The sequence below is a fragment of the Eublepharis macularius genome, chromosome 11 (genome assembly GCF_028583425.1).
Source record: "Eublepharis macularius isolate TG4126 chromosome 11, MPM_Emac_v1.0, whole genome shotgun sequence".
NCBI lineage: Eukaryota > Metazoa > Chordata > Lepidosauria > Squamata > Eublepharidae > Eublepharis > Eublepharis macularius.
The window spans coordinates 52,234,446-52,253,978 of NC_072800.1; the positions used below are offsets into that span (position 1 = coordinate 52,234,446).

Sequence of the window (19,533 nt, forward strand, 5' to 3'; positions counted from 1 at the left end):
GTTCTCTGGCTTCTCACCACTGACTAATTTTGCCAGACAGATTTCGTGTAAGTCACAGAATCTCCTTCTTCAGGCTGCTTTGTGTAGAGCGTCTTTGGTCTTGCATATCCCTCTTGTATTTGGAACAACGTTTGGAGGATTACAACCACTTTTTTGTAAATTTCTGCTGAACTCCGGATGGGAGGCTGCAAGCCTTTTTGATTCCAGCAGGCTTAATTATGTTGTACTTCTTACCGTAATATCAAGGACTTACATTTAAGTAACAAAGACCTGCACTCTACTTAAATACAGCCCACAGGGTTAACATAAACATGTTGTTCACATCATTTATAAAAGGTTTTACTAGAAACAACAGCCATCTTTCTACATTCAACAGAACACAAATAACTAGAAGTGGGTACACTTAACTGGTAGTGTTTTCTACCAGGAAGAGCTATAGACAGACTTGATAATTTATCAGATACAATGCAGTTAGCTTATTCTACCAAGCCTTACTGTTAAAATAATTGTTAAATAATCTATTATATATTTTCTTGGAATAAAATGTTTAAAATGATAATAAGAAAAAGAAGAAAATAGTTAAAATAAGAACATTGCATGTTAACAAAAAACTTGATCTTGAATGCCATTTTTGCCTCCATAAAGAAACTCAGAATTACACACAGGGAATAATTATATTTTAGCTAAACTTCCCTTCTGGCTTAGGATTTCAGCAAGACTCACACCAGTTATAGTGACTTTTCCATCTGGTATATACCCTAAACTCAGTGGTCTCCAATAGGTAACTTTCCTATAGCTGCTGTAGCTCACGCACCCCCATAGAAGAGCCAGGAAAAGACTGTGAAAAAATTTGTTATAGGCCTTTTTTAAAAAGTAAAAATCTTCTATTTTGCAGATTTTCTTTGTGCTGATTAGCAGATAGCTTCATTCCTGACACTCTTCCTTGTCCATGTTCTGTTGCTATGACAGAACAAAACTTAATAACATGCATGGGAGTGGGAGGAGCTTGGCATACGCTTCATTACTCAGAAGTAGCTCTCATTAAAAAAGGGTTGGCAACCCCTTCCTTAAACCATCTCTTCTGCATCCAATCAGTTCCTGCTATAAAAATCACTGCTGCATTCATGGTTTTCTGTCTAATACATACAGGTGGTTTATGTAAAGATGAGCTATTAAAGCAAAAAAGGATTATCATGGTTGAAACTACAATTGAGATGTCCTATCTTACATATAATATAAATAAATAAATACCAGCCCACTGTACCAGCCTCAGGCCTCCTGTTGCGCCAGCTGGGAATGCAATAATCCAACTCTCACATGCAAGTGTTAACTCCTGACAAAAGCAGAAAGGTACATATAGAGAAAAGCTGGACTGCTAGCTACTTTGTGAAGAAGAGATCGCAGGAGTCAGATCATGAGCAAGATGAGACAGAAACAGGCTTGCCCACTTATACTACCCACTTATATCAGGCAACCTTCCAGCCAAGCTCTCCACTCCTGCCAATGCTCAAATGAGCAGCAGGGGAAGAATGGGGGGAAGACTTTGTGCAACATCACTTTGAAGGCCTGGATTTGATGCTACTATGTTGAGCAATGCTCTAGGAATTCAGGGAGAAGCTCTGACTCCATGGTAAAGTATTTGCTTGGCATGCAGAAGGTCCAAGGTCCAGTTCCAGTCATCTCCAGCTGAAAGGATCACATGGTAGGTGACATGAAAGACCTCTACCTGAGACCCCTGGACAACTGCTGCCAGTCTGAGTAGACCATACAGACCTTGATGGACCAATGATCTGGTTCAGTAAAAGGCAGCTTCATGTGTTCAATCCTATCTTTATGGTAAAAACCATAGAAGTTCATGGAATTCCTAGAGCACCACTCGACATGGTAACATCACTTCCAGTTTTGACCCAGAATCAATAGTGCATATTGCTCGGTGTCTCTTCCCCAATACCCCAACGCAAAAAGTCTCTCAAGGGTTTCATGCATGTGCTTGGCAACCCAAGAATGAAAGGTGGGATCAGAGACAGAGTTAGACCAATCCTACCTTCTTTATTTATCAGTTGACAATGACAGCACATAGTAGGGTTACTATTACCTTCACTGCTGATGAGAAAATTATGTAAAGAAAAAGAGATGAGAAGACTGGTCATCCTCCCTAGGGATGCTGAGAACCCTTTAAGCCCACAGAATTTCCTTTGAGCCCAGACCCACCAACAAAACCCAACACAAACATCACATGAAAACAAATCACATGATTTGTGCAGTTCCATGGGTTCACATAATCCCTCCCCTTGTTCTCTGTACACCTATAACTTGCTGTTCCTTTTTCATGTGGAAGAACATCTGCATTCAGCCTACTGTGGGAAGAAAGCAGAATTGCACCCCTTCTGACCTGCTATTGAACTATTACACTAAACTATTACATTTCTGCCAAAATAGGCTGTAGCAGTCCCATCTTAGATGCCCATAGACCAGGGGTGGCCAAACTTGCTTAATGTAAGAGCCACATAGAATAAACATCAGGTGTTTGAGAGCCACAAGACATGATGCATTGAAGTGACTACATATGAAGAGGTGGGTTTGGGGGAGTGTCCTGAAAGTGACATCACACGAAGGGGTGGGGTTTTGGTGCAGTATGCTGGAAGTGACATCATCAAAAGGGGTGGAGCTTGGGAAGGGGGTGGCATAACAGATGTCTATAAAATTATGCAAGGTGGGGAATGTGGATAAAGAACTTTTTATCCGTGTCTCAAAATACCAAAAACTTGTGACCACCCAGTGAATTTGATGGAAAATAGATTCAGGAAATAATTAAAATGTAATATTTTTCTTTCTTTCTGGAAGATAGACTCATCCATGGCAACTAGCCATGGTGACAGAAGGAAACCTCCATGTTCATACCGAGTAAACCTCTGAATACTGCCTCTATCCTCTGTTTCTTGGCACTCTAGGATAACTCGCTGGTTATTGTTCGAAGAATGCCGGACTAGATGGATCACCAGTGTGATACTGCAGGGCTCTTCTTCTGTAGTATGATGCAACAGCTGAGGCTTTATATGATCCATACAAAGCTGTTTCCATCTCTCAACATATTATAATTTGTGCTCTTCTTCCATTTTGCAATGAAACATTACTTTCCTATATTTATGATACAAGCAAGAAAAAACAAACCAAAGGTTCTTGCTGGGCTAATGGCACTAATTATTATTATTCCTGAAGAAAGCAGATCAAAAGAAAAAGGAAGAAAGCAAATATTCAAAGTCTTTGTGGCACGTATTTCCATCAGTTGCCTGCCTCACATGTTCCCTTTTCTTCCCCTCCAATCAATACATGACCCATAAACAATTGTTACTCACACTGCATTGACTGGGAGGAAGCAGACTGCCATTCTCCTTTCTGACCAATCAAGAACCTTAAACAGCTTGAGTGAGGAGAGATCTGGCAGAAGTTCATGTCTTCCCAGCAGTTGTTTCTCATTATGGAGGCCCTCTCAAGCTTTGGGAACTACGGTCCAAAGAACACCATCTACAACATATACCTTACCATACTGGTTGCTTTGACGTACACATTATCTTTCAAATGGCAATTTCCATCATTAGGAACTACTATCCCTGCTAATTTACTGTCAAGGGCGAGATGAGAAGTCTGATCTGTCATCATGAGGAGTAGACGCTTTGCTTCCCTGCGCCAACCAATATGGCTCTAGGAAAAGAAAAAATAATAATTCTATATGCTTTTTAAAGGAAAAATGCAGGTGAAATTGTGTCATTTGGTTCTGCATTACTCAAGGACGGATTTATAACTAAAAAGCTAAAGTTAATACCAATTTAATATACATCAACCATAAGATATTTAGGCTGCAATCCTAAGCATGATTTCCTGGGAGTAAACCCCACTGAATAACATGGAACTTACTTATGAGTATTCCTGCTTTGGATTCCCTTATTGACTTAAAAGTCTGCGATACATACTTATTTACTACCTGCAGGTCTCCTGAACTGATGGTGGTAAAACACACAATCAGAATTCCATGTATATTCTTGAGGGGGGGAGGGGGGGGTCTACACTGTGTGAAAAGGGTACATTTTCAGTCCATCTCATAATTGATAGCTCCCTCTCTCTCTCTCTGGACAACCTCCATCTGGGAAATGTGAGTAACATACTTTGATATTTATTGTATACTGCTAGTCAACTGGAAATCTCAACTTGGGATACTACAGCAAACCAAACTGTATCACATCATAGATTGTTGTAGAGCCAATACCTGAAGCTGTACTTCATTTAGCAATTGATTAACAACCCATAAAAGCCAAACATTCCTGCTGCAGAGTGCAAAGAGTAGCTGCCAGTGCTATCTATATCTGACATGCTTTTCTGCTCAGCAACTGTGGCTTGCAGGAAAGCAGGTTTTATAAGCCATGCACAAATGATATTTTAAAAATCTTTTTACAGTGTAATCCTAAAGTTACACCAGTCTAGCAATAGTCTTAGACTGGAATAATTCTGCATAGGATTGCACTGCAAATTGATTTCCCCCCAGTATTAAACCAGTTCTTCTTACTATACATATTAAAATATCTAAAAGCCCCTTATAAACATGCTGTCATTGACCACAGGTCGGATCAAAGGATTCTCTTCTACTGATGTGGAACTTTCCTTCAGTGCAATGTATTTTCCATTAAGAGAATGTGTCATTTTCAGTAGAGGATCTGCTCCTAGTAGAGCAGAACTGTTAGACTCAATCCCATATATGTCACAGACATAGCTAATTATGTATTTTTTTTCATATCAACAACTAATGAAGCAAACAACTGTCTGGCAGGGGAAGGGGGGAGGGTAGTAAATAGAATGGCAACATTGACTAAGTTGGATCATTAGTAGATAAAGTTCACTGCTAAAGGGAATTTGGCACATTCTTCTTCCTTAGTGGGATAAACCTGCATATTTTTAAAGAAAAAAAGCAAAACAATGTTTCTGTTGCGCTGAATGATCATATAATAGGATCACAAGTAGATGTGATCTATACATTATTTATTAGTATATGGCATTTACATATCATTAAAACAATTAAAGTTAAAGCTAATATACATACACAAAACATAAAAAAATCAGGGTTGAGAAGGCTATCTTTCTGGTTGCCACCCACCTGATCTCATAAGACCAGGGCACTGTAAGCAGGGCCTTTAAGATGACCATAGAGGTAAGGTAAGTTTGTTAAGGAGTAAGCGGTCCTTTGGGAATGCCCATATAAGGCTTTTAAGGTCAATACCTGCACCTTGAATAGTGCCCAGAAACAAAATGGGAGCCAGTGTAGATGGAGACTGGACCCACTCTCTACAACCCACTCCTGTCAACATCCTGGCTACAGCATTCTGCACCTAGCATTCTTCAGTGTATATATAAAGTGGGCTACAGGTTGTAGTAAAAAAGACTATGTGGAAATGCATTGGCAGGATGGCCATATTTATTTATTTATGTCATTTATAGCCTGCCTTTCTCACTGAGACTCAAGGCAGATTACATAGTGTGAGATTAGTACAATCAATATTAAGGACATTTCCATATAGCATCAAGGACATTTCCATAAACCATGCCATAGGGTAAATAAATGCAAGTTTACAAAGACATAGCATTAGCAAGGATCCAATACAGAGTAGAAGAAATGTTGAAACAGAACATAATCAATTCTAGGACTGACATTAGACAACATGAAGGAGTATATAGGAGTACATATTTAAAGCAACAGATAATATGTAAGGAAACATAGCGGTGAAGTCTATGGTCCCTAACTCATTAGCGAAGCATCTGAGACCCCATCCCTACAATACAGCCCTCCCATTTGAGTAAAAAGCCTTTTTGAATAGTTCGGTTTTGCATCATCTACAGAAATCCAGGAGAGTAGGGGCTCTCCTGACTTCCTCAGGCAGGTCGTTCAACAGGGTAGGGGCCACCACAGAGAAAGCCTGTGTACAGGCTGCTATTGATTTCACCCATGTGCAGGCTGGCACCTGCAGGAGACCCTGTTCAAATGAGTTAAGCTGCCGTGGAGGAACATAGGGAGGGAAGTGGTCCTGTAGGTGTGCTGGGCCAAGGCCATGAAGAGTTTTGTATATAATAACCAATACTTTGAATTGAGCATGGTAACTGATAGGTAGCCAATGGAGTGACTGTTCGTGCTCCTGCTCGTTCCTGATAACAGCTGAGCCACAGCATTTTGCACCAATTGGAGTCTCCTAGTAAGTATAGATGGGAGACCTATGTATAGTGCATTACAGTAGTCAAGTTTTGATGTTACCATAGCATGGATCCAGGTGGCCAGGTCAGCTGTGTTGAGGTAGGAAGTCATCTTCCAGGCTACAGTGAGGTTGTAGAAAGCATTTTTTGTGGCTGCTTTAACTTGTTTTTCTAGTAGCGCTGGATTCAGTATAACCCTAGGCTCTTAACCGAGTCTGCAACGGTCCATCGAAAGTGGGAAGTACAATGTCCTTTGAGATCTCTGCCTTCCCAACAAGCATCACTTCAGTCTTGTCTGGGTTCAATTTCAATTTGTTATTCTTCAGCCATTTCACCACAGCTGTCAGGCAGCGATCTAAAATTTCTACTTCATCCTGTGAGGACCTAGATAGTGAGATATAGTTGGGTGTCATCTGCATATTGATGACATCCAACTCCATAGCTGCAAATGAGTTCTCCTAAAGACTTTATGTAGAGGTTGAATAACACAGGAGACAAGATTCCTCCCATGAACATTACAGGCAGTCCTGCCAACAAACTGGGGAGTTCCAGGAGAGGATAAGAGAAACAAACAGGCAGATCACAAGATTCCATTGATCCCATGCTTGATTCTGCTGGATGGCGTTGAAAAGAGGTAGAATTTCATAGCTGCAAAAGCCTTGGAGTTAATCTGTTACTAGTATCAAAGTTACGTATTGCTAAGAACTGGGAAAATGCCCAAATTCCCACTATGAAGCAACAGGCAATTAGATGTTGGGAGACGGCCATCACACAGACCCAACATTTGAAGGTCAGGGCTGCTTTTCTCAGTTTACAAGCAGGGATGGACATATATTTGTCTGGCTATTTATGTAAGGCTATCTTGAAAAAAAAGGACTTAAATAATACATTATAGGGCACCAAATTTTGGTTAAGGTTCATACTCTGCATGAGGACTTTGAGGTTGGGTTATTGTAATCTTTTATTTCTTTCCTTTTATTGTGCTATCAAATTCGTTTAATACTGAAAATAAAAATAACATTTTTAAAAAGGAAAGATTAAAATAGTACCCAAGCTATTACAGAACTATCTACTAGTTTTAAATAACACTGTTCAACAAATGCATACACACAAACACAGTCTAGTGGTTGCTGGGAATTAGTTTTGGGATTTTCAAAGTACTATTTGAAGCATGACAAACTTCTGTTAAGCCATTGGCTATAATCTGTTGGTGGTATCCAATAACTGCTTTCTGCTAAGCAAGAAGCCTTTCTTTGCCAAAGCAAGGTAGTGACTTAGCAGAAAGTGATAGCTTAGTACTGCCAACCTCCCAGTGGGGCCTGAAGATCTCCTGGAATTAAAACTAATCTCCAAATGACAGAGAGCAGTTCCCCTGGAGAAAATGCTTGCTTTGAATGGTGAACACTACAAGCATTATACCCAGCTGAAGTCTCTTGCCTCCACAAACTCTGGCCACCCCAGGCTCCACCTCCCCAATTTCCAGGAATTTCCCCACATGGAGCTGGCAACTTTCAGATCCCTCTGCCTCTGGGACAAGCACAAGCTCTATAATACTTCCTTTTGCTCTGTGAAAAGTCAGCATCTACTCTAAACCACAGAATGTCAATCACAGGAATTTGACAAAAGATCTGCATTCATTGGCTTCTTCTCTGTTTACCTCTTACCTGGCATACAGCTGCCTGAAGCATAGCATCAAAGCCTCCTTCAGGTGTATCAATATTGCCAGAGATTTTTTGCCTATTAATTGCACTTCTGAATTCTGTTATCTTATCAGTTAGTGATAATACATTGATATAGCCATGAGGAGGCATACAATCCAGATTATAATCACTGTTTGGGAAAAGGAAACACAGAAAATTAGAAAATAGTGAAAGCAGCAGTTAGTTCTATTGCATTTCTTCTGGAGTCACTTCTTGGGCTCCATGCAGCCCCATCCTAAAAATCTTGCCAAGGCTGCAGCCACAACGCTGTGCTAGGTGTTGCAAGAACCCATAGAAGATACACAAATATGAATAGTTGCTCATTTATTTTATACCCCATTGCTTTTCAAAATATAGATTAAGATGGATTTGGATTGAAGAATGGGTATGTTAAACCATTAGGAATAAAATCAATATGGAATGAATGCGCACCTACCTGCATTGATTATGGATTCTTCCTGGGTGTATACTAATGTACGGGGTCACTGTCTTATCCACGTATGATCCAAATCCAAGTCTTAAATCAAGGGAAATATTTTCCATCTTTTGAGACAAATCAAACCCAACTGTGTTTAATTTTTCTATGTTTTTGTGCATAGATGCAGACACATCAACTAAATAATAGAGGTCCACAGGGTACTTTTCCAGAAGGCGGACTTTCAACATAAAACTTGCTTCAAATCCTGACAGGTAAAAAACCAGAACTATAATCAGTATTTCTAATTATTACAGGTTATCTAAAATAAAAACCTCATGTAAGCAACTATTTCTAAAACATTTTATTTTTTCTGAATAAGTTTTTTAATAAATGGTAGGCTCCAAGTAGAATTTAACAAAAAAATGTGCTGGAGTATTAGACATGAAAGATGGTTGTGCATCATCCGCATGCCCTCTTGTGAGCAAAAATTCAAGGATAGCCTGGAAAAATTACACCCCCCCCCAGTGCTTTATCAAAGCCTTCTTATTTTCCTGAGGCCCAGGTCCACAGTTTCAACTTGCTAATTCTCCCACTGCTCTGAGATCATAAATTATTATTTTATTATTTAAAAAGATTTTGTACCCAATCTTTTCAACCTATACAGCTTTCAAGGCAGTCTACAATGGGCCCATTTCTATGGGTCCCTGAAAAAGGTGCCCCTGGCCACTCTACTGTTTCCTATGGGAAAAAAGACAAAGCTGACTCCCATTGTAGAAACACACTGGGGCAAGGCTGCCATGGCCAAAGCACACTCCCAAATGCAGACTGAGCTCATCCCAGAGAAAGCCCAACAGAAGCAAACTGAAGCATGGGAATCCATGGGAATCGAATCCCCCCTAGAACCAAAGTGAAGCAAGGGGGCCAACATCACACCAAAGAATCACATCCATTCCACCCAAACCAAAGCAAGAGACTCTGTTGCAACTTAGCCCAACAGAACCAGTGTCATTCACAGCAGCCAGGCACTGGGTTCAGCCAGTGAGGAAACACCACAGAACTGAACCAAACAGTACCCAGCCACAAACACAAAGCATTTCCTTGCTTCAGTTTGCTTCTGTTGGGCTAAGTTGCGACAGTGTCCCTATTTAGATTTCTGTCACAGTGCCTCTCAAATTACAGTGGATGAAATGTGAATCGTTTTTGAAAGTTACGCATCTAGCTTAGCTTCGTTTCTGGCACTGCACCATCTAGGGCATATTGAATCATATTCTGTATTAGATTACCATCAGGCATAACCATCGACTCTTCTATAGGAAACCTATCTTCTAGCAGCCATCAGGGCTCAGTAACTTTCATTTTTTAAAGAGTTCAGCAAACGAATGGTGTCCAAAAATAGAAACAGAAAATGCAGATTATTTCCCCCCTTCAGTGACTTAGTTCCACAGGGTGAAGAAACAGGTGGTTGGGTATATAAAAAGATTTTGTGAGCAATGCAAAGCAAACATTTAAGATGTGTGTAAAAATAAGAAGATGCCAAGGTCCATCTCAATAAGCCTCCAGCTTCCCAACATGCCTGTGTAAAGAACAAAGGCAATGGTCTTCCTCTGCTGCTGTTGTCCCCAGGATCTAGAATTTAGACATACACTGCCTCCGAACTTGCTATCACCAGGGCTTTTTTTCAGGGTGAATGCGGGGGAATGGAGTTCCGGAACCTCTTGGAAATGGTCACATGGTTGCTGGCCCCGCCCCCTGATCTCCAGACAGAGGGGAGTTTAGATTGCCCTCCGCGCCGCTTGGTGGCGCGTAGGGCAGTCTAAACTCCCCTCTGTCTGGAGATCAGGGGGCGGGGCCACCAACCATGTGACCATTTTCTCCAAAGGCAACCCACTGAGTTCCACCACCTCTTTTCTCAGAAAAAAAGCCCTGGCTGTCACTATCAGTAGTTGTTGTGAGACCTATCCTCCACTAACATGTCTAGTTCCCTTTTAAAGCCTTGTAAGAAAGCAGCTATCATTAAGTCTTCTGGTAGTGAACATCATAAATTAGTTATATATCGTGTGAAGAACTACTTCCTTTATTCTTTCCTTAAATTATTTCCCATTAACTTTATTAGATAATCCCAAGCATTATGGGGAGAAAGGAGAAAAATTCTACTTACTTTTTTCATGCCATGCATAATTTTCTAAACCTGTCATGTCCCCCTTTAATAGTATTTCCCCCTTGTTGATTTAAATTTTTACACAGCCAGGAATACAACAAAAGACCTAGCCCAAGGAACAAAGAGCCTCTGAGAGAAGAGGACAGGAAGTAGAGGGTGTGAGCTGAAGATAAAAAAATCCAAGCCCCACAATGAACTGAACTGCAGGAATCAGAATATATTAAGAGAAACCAAATTCATAAGGCTGTACTTGATAATGCAAGCCTGTGGGGAGATTTGTTGATACAGCAGGTGCTACAATAATTTTGGATGTTTTATTGAGTTTTTTCTCATAGACTTTGGGCCAAACCCAACCACCCTGCTTTTTGCCTTTCTTCCATGCTTGTGACAAACAGGCCATAAGCAGATGCTGTGGTTTACTCAACTCTGCAAACAATCCAATGGACAACAAAACTAAGCAGTTTTGCTACAGTTCACAGGATCTGTTCATCAACAGCATGAAACTTTGTCAAGTGGGAGGAGGGAGGAGAAAAAGACAGATACCTGCTCCAAACAGTCCTGGCACACACTGGCTCTCAGCAGAGTACCAGATCAGTTCAGCATAAAACCCACTCATCTTGTAATCAACTTGACAATCAATTGAACTATTACATCTAAGGAAGCTCCAGTTTTTAGCTGTTTTTGTGACACTAACAATATCAGGATTCTTGGTCTTTGTCAAGGAAATTACATCACTTTTATATTTTGCTATCTTATAAGAGCATAGAAGCATAAACTGTTCTGGCAGTTTATGAAGTCATGCCATAGTATCACATTTGCCAAGAGCCACCATGACTCCCAGAACAAAGGTTTTCTCTGGGTCCCACCTTGGCCCAACTCAACTATATGGCCGATCACTGGTTGCTTTCCCCAAAGTTGCTTCATAAAACAGCATAAAGAGGGGGGGGGGGGGGGGGAGAAAGCGGTATGAAATTAGCAGAGTTGAAGACAGAGATTGCACATTGGAATTAATGAGAACAGACACAAATTCCAGTATAGCTCTGTAAGAATACTTTACTACATAAAGGATAAAAATAGAGTTATATTGGAAGAAAATAAGAAATTGCTAGACTTGACTAAATCTTGCTAGAAAAGATATCTTAAGACTGACTGAGAGAGAGAGACTCTGAACAAAGGGCAATAAAACTTCAGTATAGCAGTATATTAATAAACAGGCTGCCCAACAGAAAATCCTAATTCTACTGCACTAAGCTTAGAGACTCCCCTTCCTATGGCGGTAATCCTTATTCGAGGCCTAAGTGGTTACATGCAAATAAGTTTAACTAACCAAGTAACACAAACAGTTTAACTATTTCATGACTGAAATGGAAACACTTGCTAAATCCCACAGAAACAATAATGGAGTATACTCTTACCCACTGCTGCCATCCTCCCCTTCTCCCATGGGGGAAACAGCCAGCAGGCCAGCTGGTCTTTTCTCTCCTGTTTTCTCTTCTTTGTGTGCAGCTCAAACCCATCACTGGGTAAACAGCGAATGGGATAGACAAGGGGAGGAGATCTATTTCCCGAGTATCAGCAGATCTGCTTGTAACTATCCTAGCCTTCCCACTTGCTTGACCTGGGAGACTCTAATGCCCTACTGGCAATAGACAGGTATGACACAGGCGTGAGGAACTCAGGAGAGAGTGGGAAGGGCAAAACATGGGGAGGGGAGGTCTTGGCATGCACACCCCACTGTAAAACTCCAGTGGCAACTCCAGCCATGTGAAATACTTTTGTCATGAACAGAGTTGCTATTTTCTTTCATTTAAACTGTCAGACCTAATTCCTCAGAGCCTAGCATTACAAGATACTCTTTTCTATTCTGCATCAGCATTCCACAGCAACTGTTCATATCTGAGTAAGTAACAATTATGAATTAGGCCAGATGTATTCAGTCAGTAGATTCTGAGACTCAGCAGCTAGTTGACTTTTATCTTTGCAGAGCACTTCTTGTTGAGAAAGAAGACTAGGTGCTCCGTGTGAAAGCATCTTTCACTTCAGTCTGGTGACACACAAACATTTTCTTTTTGATAAGCCAACCTGGATGTAGCTGAACTGAAATCTCTCCTGGTGTCACTTGTAAATTAACTTCATTGTTGGGTACCATTACACCAACTTTGGGACTTTCTATGAAGTCTGGGTCACATCCTCTGGTAATTAAATGTGAAATTATGTCACATCGTTCCTTCTGCTTTGTTCCAGCCATGAAATCCTGTTTTAAGAGATACAGAGAAAAATATAATGTTCTGTAATTTCTTCAAGCACAGCTATAGGCCGAAAATGAATTTCAAACAATGGTGCATACCAATATAATCAAAGAAATTTACATAAATACACATTTTAATAACAATTACAAGAAAATATTTAAAAATAAATGTTAATTATTCTAATAGTTTTTGAAAGAAAGGTCATTTTGGTGTAGAGCAGGTTTGGTGTAGTTGTTAAGGGCAGTAGTACTCTAATCTGGAGAACCAAGTTTGATTCCCCACTACTCCACCTGAAGCCAGCTGGGTCACCTTGGATCAGTCACAGCTTCCTGGAGCTCTCTCAGCCTCACCCACCTCACAGGGTGATTGTTGTGAGGATAATAACAACACACTCTGTAAACTGCTCTGAGTGGGTGTTAAGTTGTCCTGAAGGGCAGTATATAAATTGCAAGTTGTTGTTAATTTTTCATGTACTTTTTTGCACAATTTTAACCATTTCTGCACATTTTAGGGGGTTATGTTATAATTAATGAAGGAGCTTCCAGCTCTGTTGAAGGAAAATGAAGTTTTACCATAAACTTCAAGCAGACTATGCCCTGAAGTAAAAGCTCTAGGAGACCTACAGTGCAATTCTAAGCAGTGTTACTCCAGTCTAAGCCCATTGACTCTTCTTAGGATTGAACTGTTAATTCATGACATTTGTGTCCTACAGATGATGGTTTAATTCAACATTTACAAGAAGTTACATTTCAAAGGACAAAGTGAAGCTTCCAGCAGTTCTTTCTGGGGTTAGCATCTTGAGAAATGTTTTTCCTGTATGGTCACAGTGAACTCTTATGCTTCTGTCTAGCTATATATGCCAACTTCATTCAGCTCAGCAACACAAAAAAGCCCTGCTGTATCAGACCATCAACCCATCTAGCGCAGCATATGGTTTTACACAACTGCCAACCTGCTGCCTTGGAGGGCCAACAAACAGGACACAGAGGGCAAACCTGATGCTGCCTCTGTATATTTAAGTTCCCTTTACTCACATTACCTGGTAGCCATTGATGAATGTATTGTCCCTGAACCTGCCTAACCCCCCTTTGAAGTTCAAAGCCACCTATGTTATGTTCCTCCTTGGGTAGCATCCTGGAAGCATACAGTGCCACTGTTCTCTTAAGACTGTTTTCTGTTGCTTCTTCCATGCCTTGGAAAGAGCTCTAGAAAATCCCATCTCTCCAAGCCTTTAGGAAGGCCTGCGAGGCAGCACTGTTTGAAAGGGCGTTTTTGTTCAGGGTGTGGAAAGTTAATAGATGGCTCTCTTTCTCTGGTAAATTTGCTGATGTGCTTGTTTCTTAAAGTTTGTAGTCTGCTATGCCTTTTCACATTTTGACTGCACCTAACTAACAGTTACCCCATTGCTCTGATCATTTAAATATATTCATGTTAATAATTAAAAAAAAGTTAAATAACTACATGCCCTGACCTGGACAGTCCAGGCAAGCTTGATCTTGTCAGATCTTGGAAGCTAAGCAGGATCAGCCTTGGTTAGTTAGCCTTGGTTAGTAATTGGATGGGAGTCCTCCAAGGAAGACTGGAGTTGCTATGCAAGGCAGGCAATTGCAAACCACATCTGTCAGTGTCTTGGCTTGAAAACCCCAGCAGGGGTTGCTGTAAGTCAGCTATGACTTGATGGTGCTTTCCACCACCTGCATTAGGATATTTTTAGTCAGAAAATTATAAAGTGTTTTACTCTGGAAATGACAAACTCAAGAAGAAATAATGTTGCTGTAATCCGGAGCTATAATGCATAGCTATATACATGCAATCCAGAGCTATAATGCAAAGTCTGACTGAATAATTAAACAAATCATCAGGAGTAGATGGGATATCCAAATAAAAAATCATTATAAAATCTGCATGATACAAGTCCATGGGCCGTATCCTCAATTTCCAACATCCCACAGGGGCATAACCTTTCTCCAAATGGGATTTTTTTGAATCTCCCAAATAGGACAGCAGAAGGGAGCACATTAAAACGGGCCAACATAAATGCCCTTCAAATACAGGGATCGATTAAACAGGAAAAATACTCTGCCGGCGCATCACTAAATGGAATCCCCCATTGAACAGGAGAGCAATGTCCCGAAGCGAGGCTTCTAAGGTCTTGCATCTCCATGTCTATTAGCCTCTGTTTAATCCTAACAAAAGCATTCTTCTCAGATAAAAGGTACAGATCTTCTACGTTGAGCCCCATCAATGTGATTTTCCTTTCAATATAGTTCAACCAGTCACACGTGTTAGACTCGTGTAACATATACATTATGAGACTATTAGGCCCACTTCGAAAATGTTAGCGAAGCCAGAATTTGAAGGTTGAGATACATGCCTTTGTAACTAAATGTCTCTGATTTGTCTCGAGGCAAATTGCCGCATAAGGTACACAAGCTAGAAGCCCCAAGGTTTTTCTAAGAAATTTAGATTGGACTCTTTAGATGGGATATCAACAGAGTTATTTCAAGGTACAGAAAAATGAGTTCATCAAAATCTTAACAAGAATATGACAACAAATATGGAAAACAAAGCAATGGCACAGAGGCTAGAAATGCTCAACCTACATTCCAGTTCTTAAAAAAAGAAGACATCAAAGATTGCAGCAACAACAGGATCATTGCATTAATTTCCCATGTGAGCAAACTGATGCTCAAAATTTCACAACAAAGAACTGTGAAATGCCAGATGTTTTAAGGTGGTGCACTAGAGATCATACTGCAAATTTACATTGATTACTGCAGCATACTAGGAAATTTTAGAAGAAAATCAGCCTGTGTTTTATAGATTACAGCAAAACATTTGACTGTGTTGATCATGAAAAACTACGGATGTTTTTAAAAGAAATGGCTCTGCCACAATATCTAATTGTTTTGATGCGCAACCTGCACTCTGGACAAGGGGCTACCATTAGGATGGAACATGGAGAAACAGAATAGTTTTTAATGGCAAAGGTGTCGTACAAGGATATCTTTTTATCTCCCTGTGTGTTCAATCTCTATGCAGAACATAGCATAAAGAAATCTGGATTAGATTTAGATGGTAGAATGAAAACTGGTGGAAGGAACATCAACAATCTAAGATATGCAAATGACACCACATTACTGGCACAAAATAGTAGACATGAAACAACTACTGTTGAAAGTTAAAGAAGAAAGTGCCAAAGCAGGATTACAGCTGAACATCAAGAAGCCAAAAGTAGTGACTACTGAGGAATTATACATTTTAAGGTTGACAATGAAGAAATCTTTAAATATTTTCTATTCCTTGGTTCAATCATCAAACGAAAGGGAGACTGCAACCAGGAAATCAGAAGGAGACTGAAACTTAGAAGGGTAGCCATGAAGGAACTAGAAAAGATCTTTAAGTATAAGGAAGTATCAGCGGAGAAAAAGATAAAGATAATTCATATTATGGCATTCTCCCTTGCTATGTATGGATGTGAAAGTTGGACAATAATGAGAGCCGACAGGAAGAAAGTCAATTCATTTGAAATGTGCTGTTGGAGGAGAGATACCATGGACTGTCAAAAAAGACAAATAAGTCAGTTCTAGACCAGACTGGGAGCACTGCAGAAATAAGAGGCACTTGAAACAGCAAGGCCATCAGAACTGTTCACTGTCTAATCCAGAATTCTGTTTCCAAGAGTAGTCCAATAGTTCACAACTGTTTCAGCATCTTCTAGAGGCATACTGCCATTGAAAAAGAAAGTTTTTCCTTTTTTCCACTGATGTCTCTATTTTCCATGAATCCTTTTTAAAGCTATCTTATGACAACAAATTCCCTAAGTTAAAGAGGCATTATGACATAATATGCTCTTCTGTTCTGAACAAATGAGTATTCAGCTTCATTGGGTAACCTTGAGTTCTAACATCAGAGAAAGACAAATTCTCTATCCACTTCAACCATGCCACCTGTAACATTATAAACCTCCATAATGTTTATCCAGATTACATGGAATTTTAACCAACATATTTTAAACCATTTTGTTTAAAACGGTGACAGAAGCCAGCATGGACCAATATTGGTTGTGCAGTCTATAGGGCTGGCTGCTTGTGAAAGGAGAGAAACCATGCAGGAGAAGGTATTTTCCCTCCTATGGGACATTTACTGGGGAGGGACCATGAGTCAGTGGTAGAACATCTGTTTGGCATACAGAAGGTCATGGGATCAATTTCCAGGACTGGGTGGCAGGTGCTGTGAAAGACCTCTGCCTGTGACCTGAAGAGCTGCTGCCAGTCTGAGTAGGCAATACTGACCTTGAGGGATCAATAGTCTGATTCAGTATGAGGCAGTTTCATAAGTTCATGTGTGTTCATCTGTTCTTATGCTCTGGGTTGCATTCGCCACCTTCGCGCCAAGTGGGTGAGAAGACTCTTTCCCCCCCAGGATGTATCAAGTTGACATGTAATTAAACTGAGTGCTTTTAGAGGACCACTTCTTCAGGGTGTGCATGGTGTGTGTATGGGGGGGGGCAGGGAATCACTCGTACTAGTTGATTCTAGCTCAAAAACTCTTGAATGTATCACTTAGTCATCACAGCAGGCAACCATTGCCCTTTATTTAGCCTGTGGCCCACAACGTTCCAACAAAAATTGCTTTTCTCAAGACAAGTGTTTTTTTTTATTGAGCAGTTAATAAATTTGACATATGAAAATGCCTTTTGCTCTGAACTGAATAACTGGATTGCTTTTATTGCCAAACAGGATTTCCCATTTATTTGGCTGGAAAATATTAGAGTACTACCAATATACACTATGATGGTTTTGCTCAAAAGCAGGACACAAGAAAGGGGGGAATGGATGAAAAATCAAAAGATGTAGAACATGGTTTATACTTGGCACAGTTCTTACACTTAAAGGGGGTATGACCAGTGTCAAGATCCCAGACTTACAGGCCACTAAGCATTGATTGTAATGTATGAGTACAGTCCATGTGTAGGCATGATTCACCTAATTCCTGCAGCTCTAATATATAGCCATATGTGATTTCCTACTTAACAACAACAACATTCGATTTATATACCACCCTTCAGGACAACTTAATGCCCACTCAGAGCAGTTTACAAAGTATGTCATTATTATCCTCACAACAAGCACCCTGTGCGGTGGGTGGGGCTGAGAGAGCTCCAGAGAGCTGTGACTAGCCCAAGGTCACCCAGCTGGCTTCAAGTGGAGGAGTGGGGAATCAAACCCAGCTCTCCAGATTAGAGTCCCGCACTCTTAACCACTACACCAAACTGGCTTGAAGTGGTGGATTCCAAATTATAATGAAACATATGCTCAGTTGCAGTGGTATAACAAAGCCTGTCGTAGAATCTCACATCTCTACAGAGACTGAAGCATATGGCATGAATAACTAAGTAACAGGGTCTTGATTAGCAACTCTTCATTCTTTTAGGAGATAAACAGTTATAAAATAGAAAGTATTTATGTGATTCAAAGAATACTTTCATGTTTGGATAGCTTTTCACCTGAGTATATCTTTCTTCCAAAGGAAACACAAGATGGTGAAGTATGTTAGCATTTCACAAGATGGCAAAGCATAGTTAACTAAGCCTCTAAAAATTAAGACATCATGAGCTGGAAAGAAGAAAGTTCATTGGCTGCAGTGTGAGACAATTTGGGGGCCAGAAGCATTTCCATGAAGGTACCCTACACAGGTAGGGTTGCTTGGCATAGCAGCAGCATGTGGATGAAAAAACATGGTCACAAACATGTTATTCCTACGTCAGTGAAGATGGTGTTCATGCCCTTATTGCCCTTACACAAAACATCTACAGTTCCTAAATTTGTTAAGTCTGTGGGCACCTTTGGAGTCTTGAGAAAGGGTAGTATGTACTACCACAAAATGACCGGCCGTGGCTGCTATGGGCGGGATGGGGAATCAGAAAATGTGGAAAGGGCCTAAGCCTGTAATGGAGGCAGCTGTTTCTGAATTGGTGTTCCCTGAAGACACAAAGGTGAGGTCAGGGCTGGCTCTTTACCTTAAGAAGAAGGAAATGGGCGCCAAAGAACACATTGGAGAGCATAAGGTGTTTTTACACTGTTTTAAAAAAAACATTTTTATATCTGTAGTTGGAACATTCATTGTTTCTATCAAATGGTTTTTACATTGCTATTACCTTTCTTAGGCCCTGAAATGCTCAGGAGAAAAGTGAGTATATAAATATTCTAAGTAACTGAAATAAATTACGCCTATGGGTGCCATGTTGGGTATCACTGAGCTATCTAACAGGTCATGCCCAAGGTGAATTAAAAGCCTGCAACAGTCAACACAAAAGAGAACCTTTTTTTTCCTTTTCAGAGCTCCTATGATCAGATGATCCTGAGCAATGACTAATAGAATAAATTAATTTCTAAAGGAAAACATACTAGACAGAAATTTAGCAACTGACAAGGTTGTATTTGGATCACTATCTAGCATCAGATAGGGGAGAATCTCCCCCTGAAAATTATTATCTGGAGCACAAGAGGTAAAATCCAGCTATTCCTAAAAACAGTAAAAAGAGAACATTCCAATATTTTACAAGACAAAGTGTCAATTTTACCCTGACCACAAGTTTCAGTTAGGTAGCCATGTTGGTCTGCAGTAAAACCAGCAGGATTTGGAGAAGGGACCTTTGACCCTTGAAAACTTATACCCTGAAAATCTTGTGAGTCTCTAAGGTGCCGCTGGACTCAAAATCTGCTATTCAACACAGAGATGATCATATAAAAGCTTTTACTTCTAGTTGCT

The 19,533-nt window shown here is 40.3% G+C and overlaps 1 protein-coding gene across 1 annotated transcript in view; it reads right to left on the minus strand.

Annotated features, from left to right (window-relative positions):
- ITGB8 (integrin subunit beta 8) overlaps window positions 1-19,533 on the minus strand; it is a 63,773-nt gene that overhangs the window by 20,503 nt on the left and 23,737 nt on the right. The window contains exons 3-6 of the mRNA XM_054991970.1: window positions 12,593-12,764; window positions 8,371-8,617; window positions 7,899-8,064; window positions 3,562-3,702 (exon numbers count right to left, since the gene is read on the minus strand). Of these exons, the coding sequence (XP_054847945.1) occupies window positions 3,562-3,702; window positions 7,899-8,064; window positions 8,371-8,617; window positions 12,593-12,764 (726 nt within the window). The remainder of the gene's footprint in view (window positions 1-3,561; window positions 3,703-7,898; window positions 8,065-8,370; window positions 8,618-12,592; window positions 12,765-19,533) is intronic.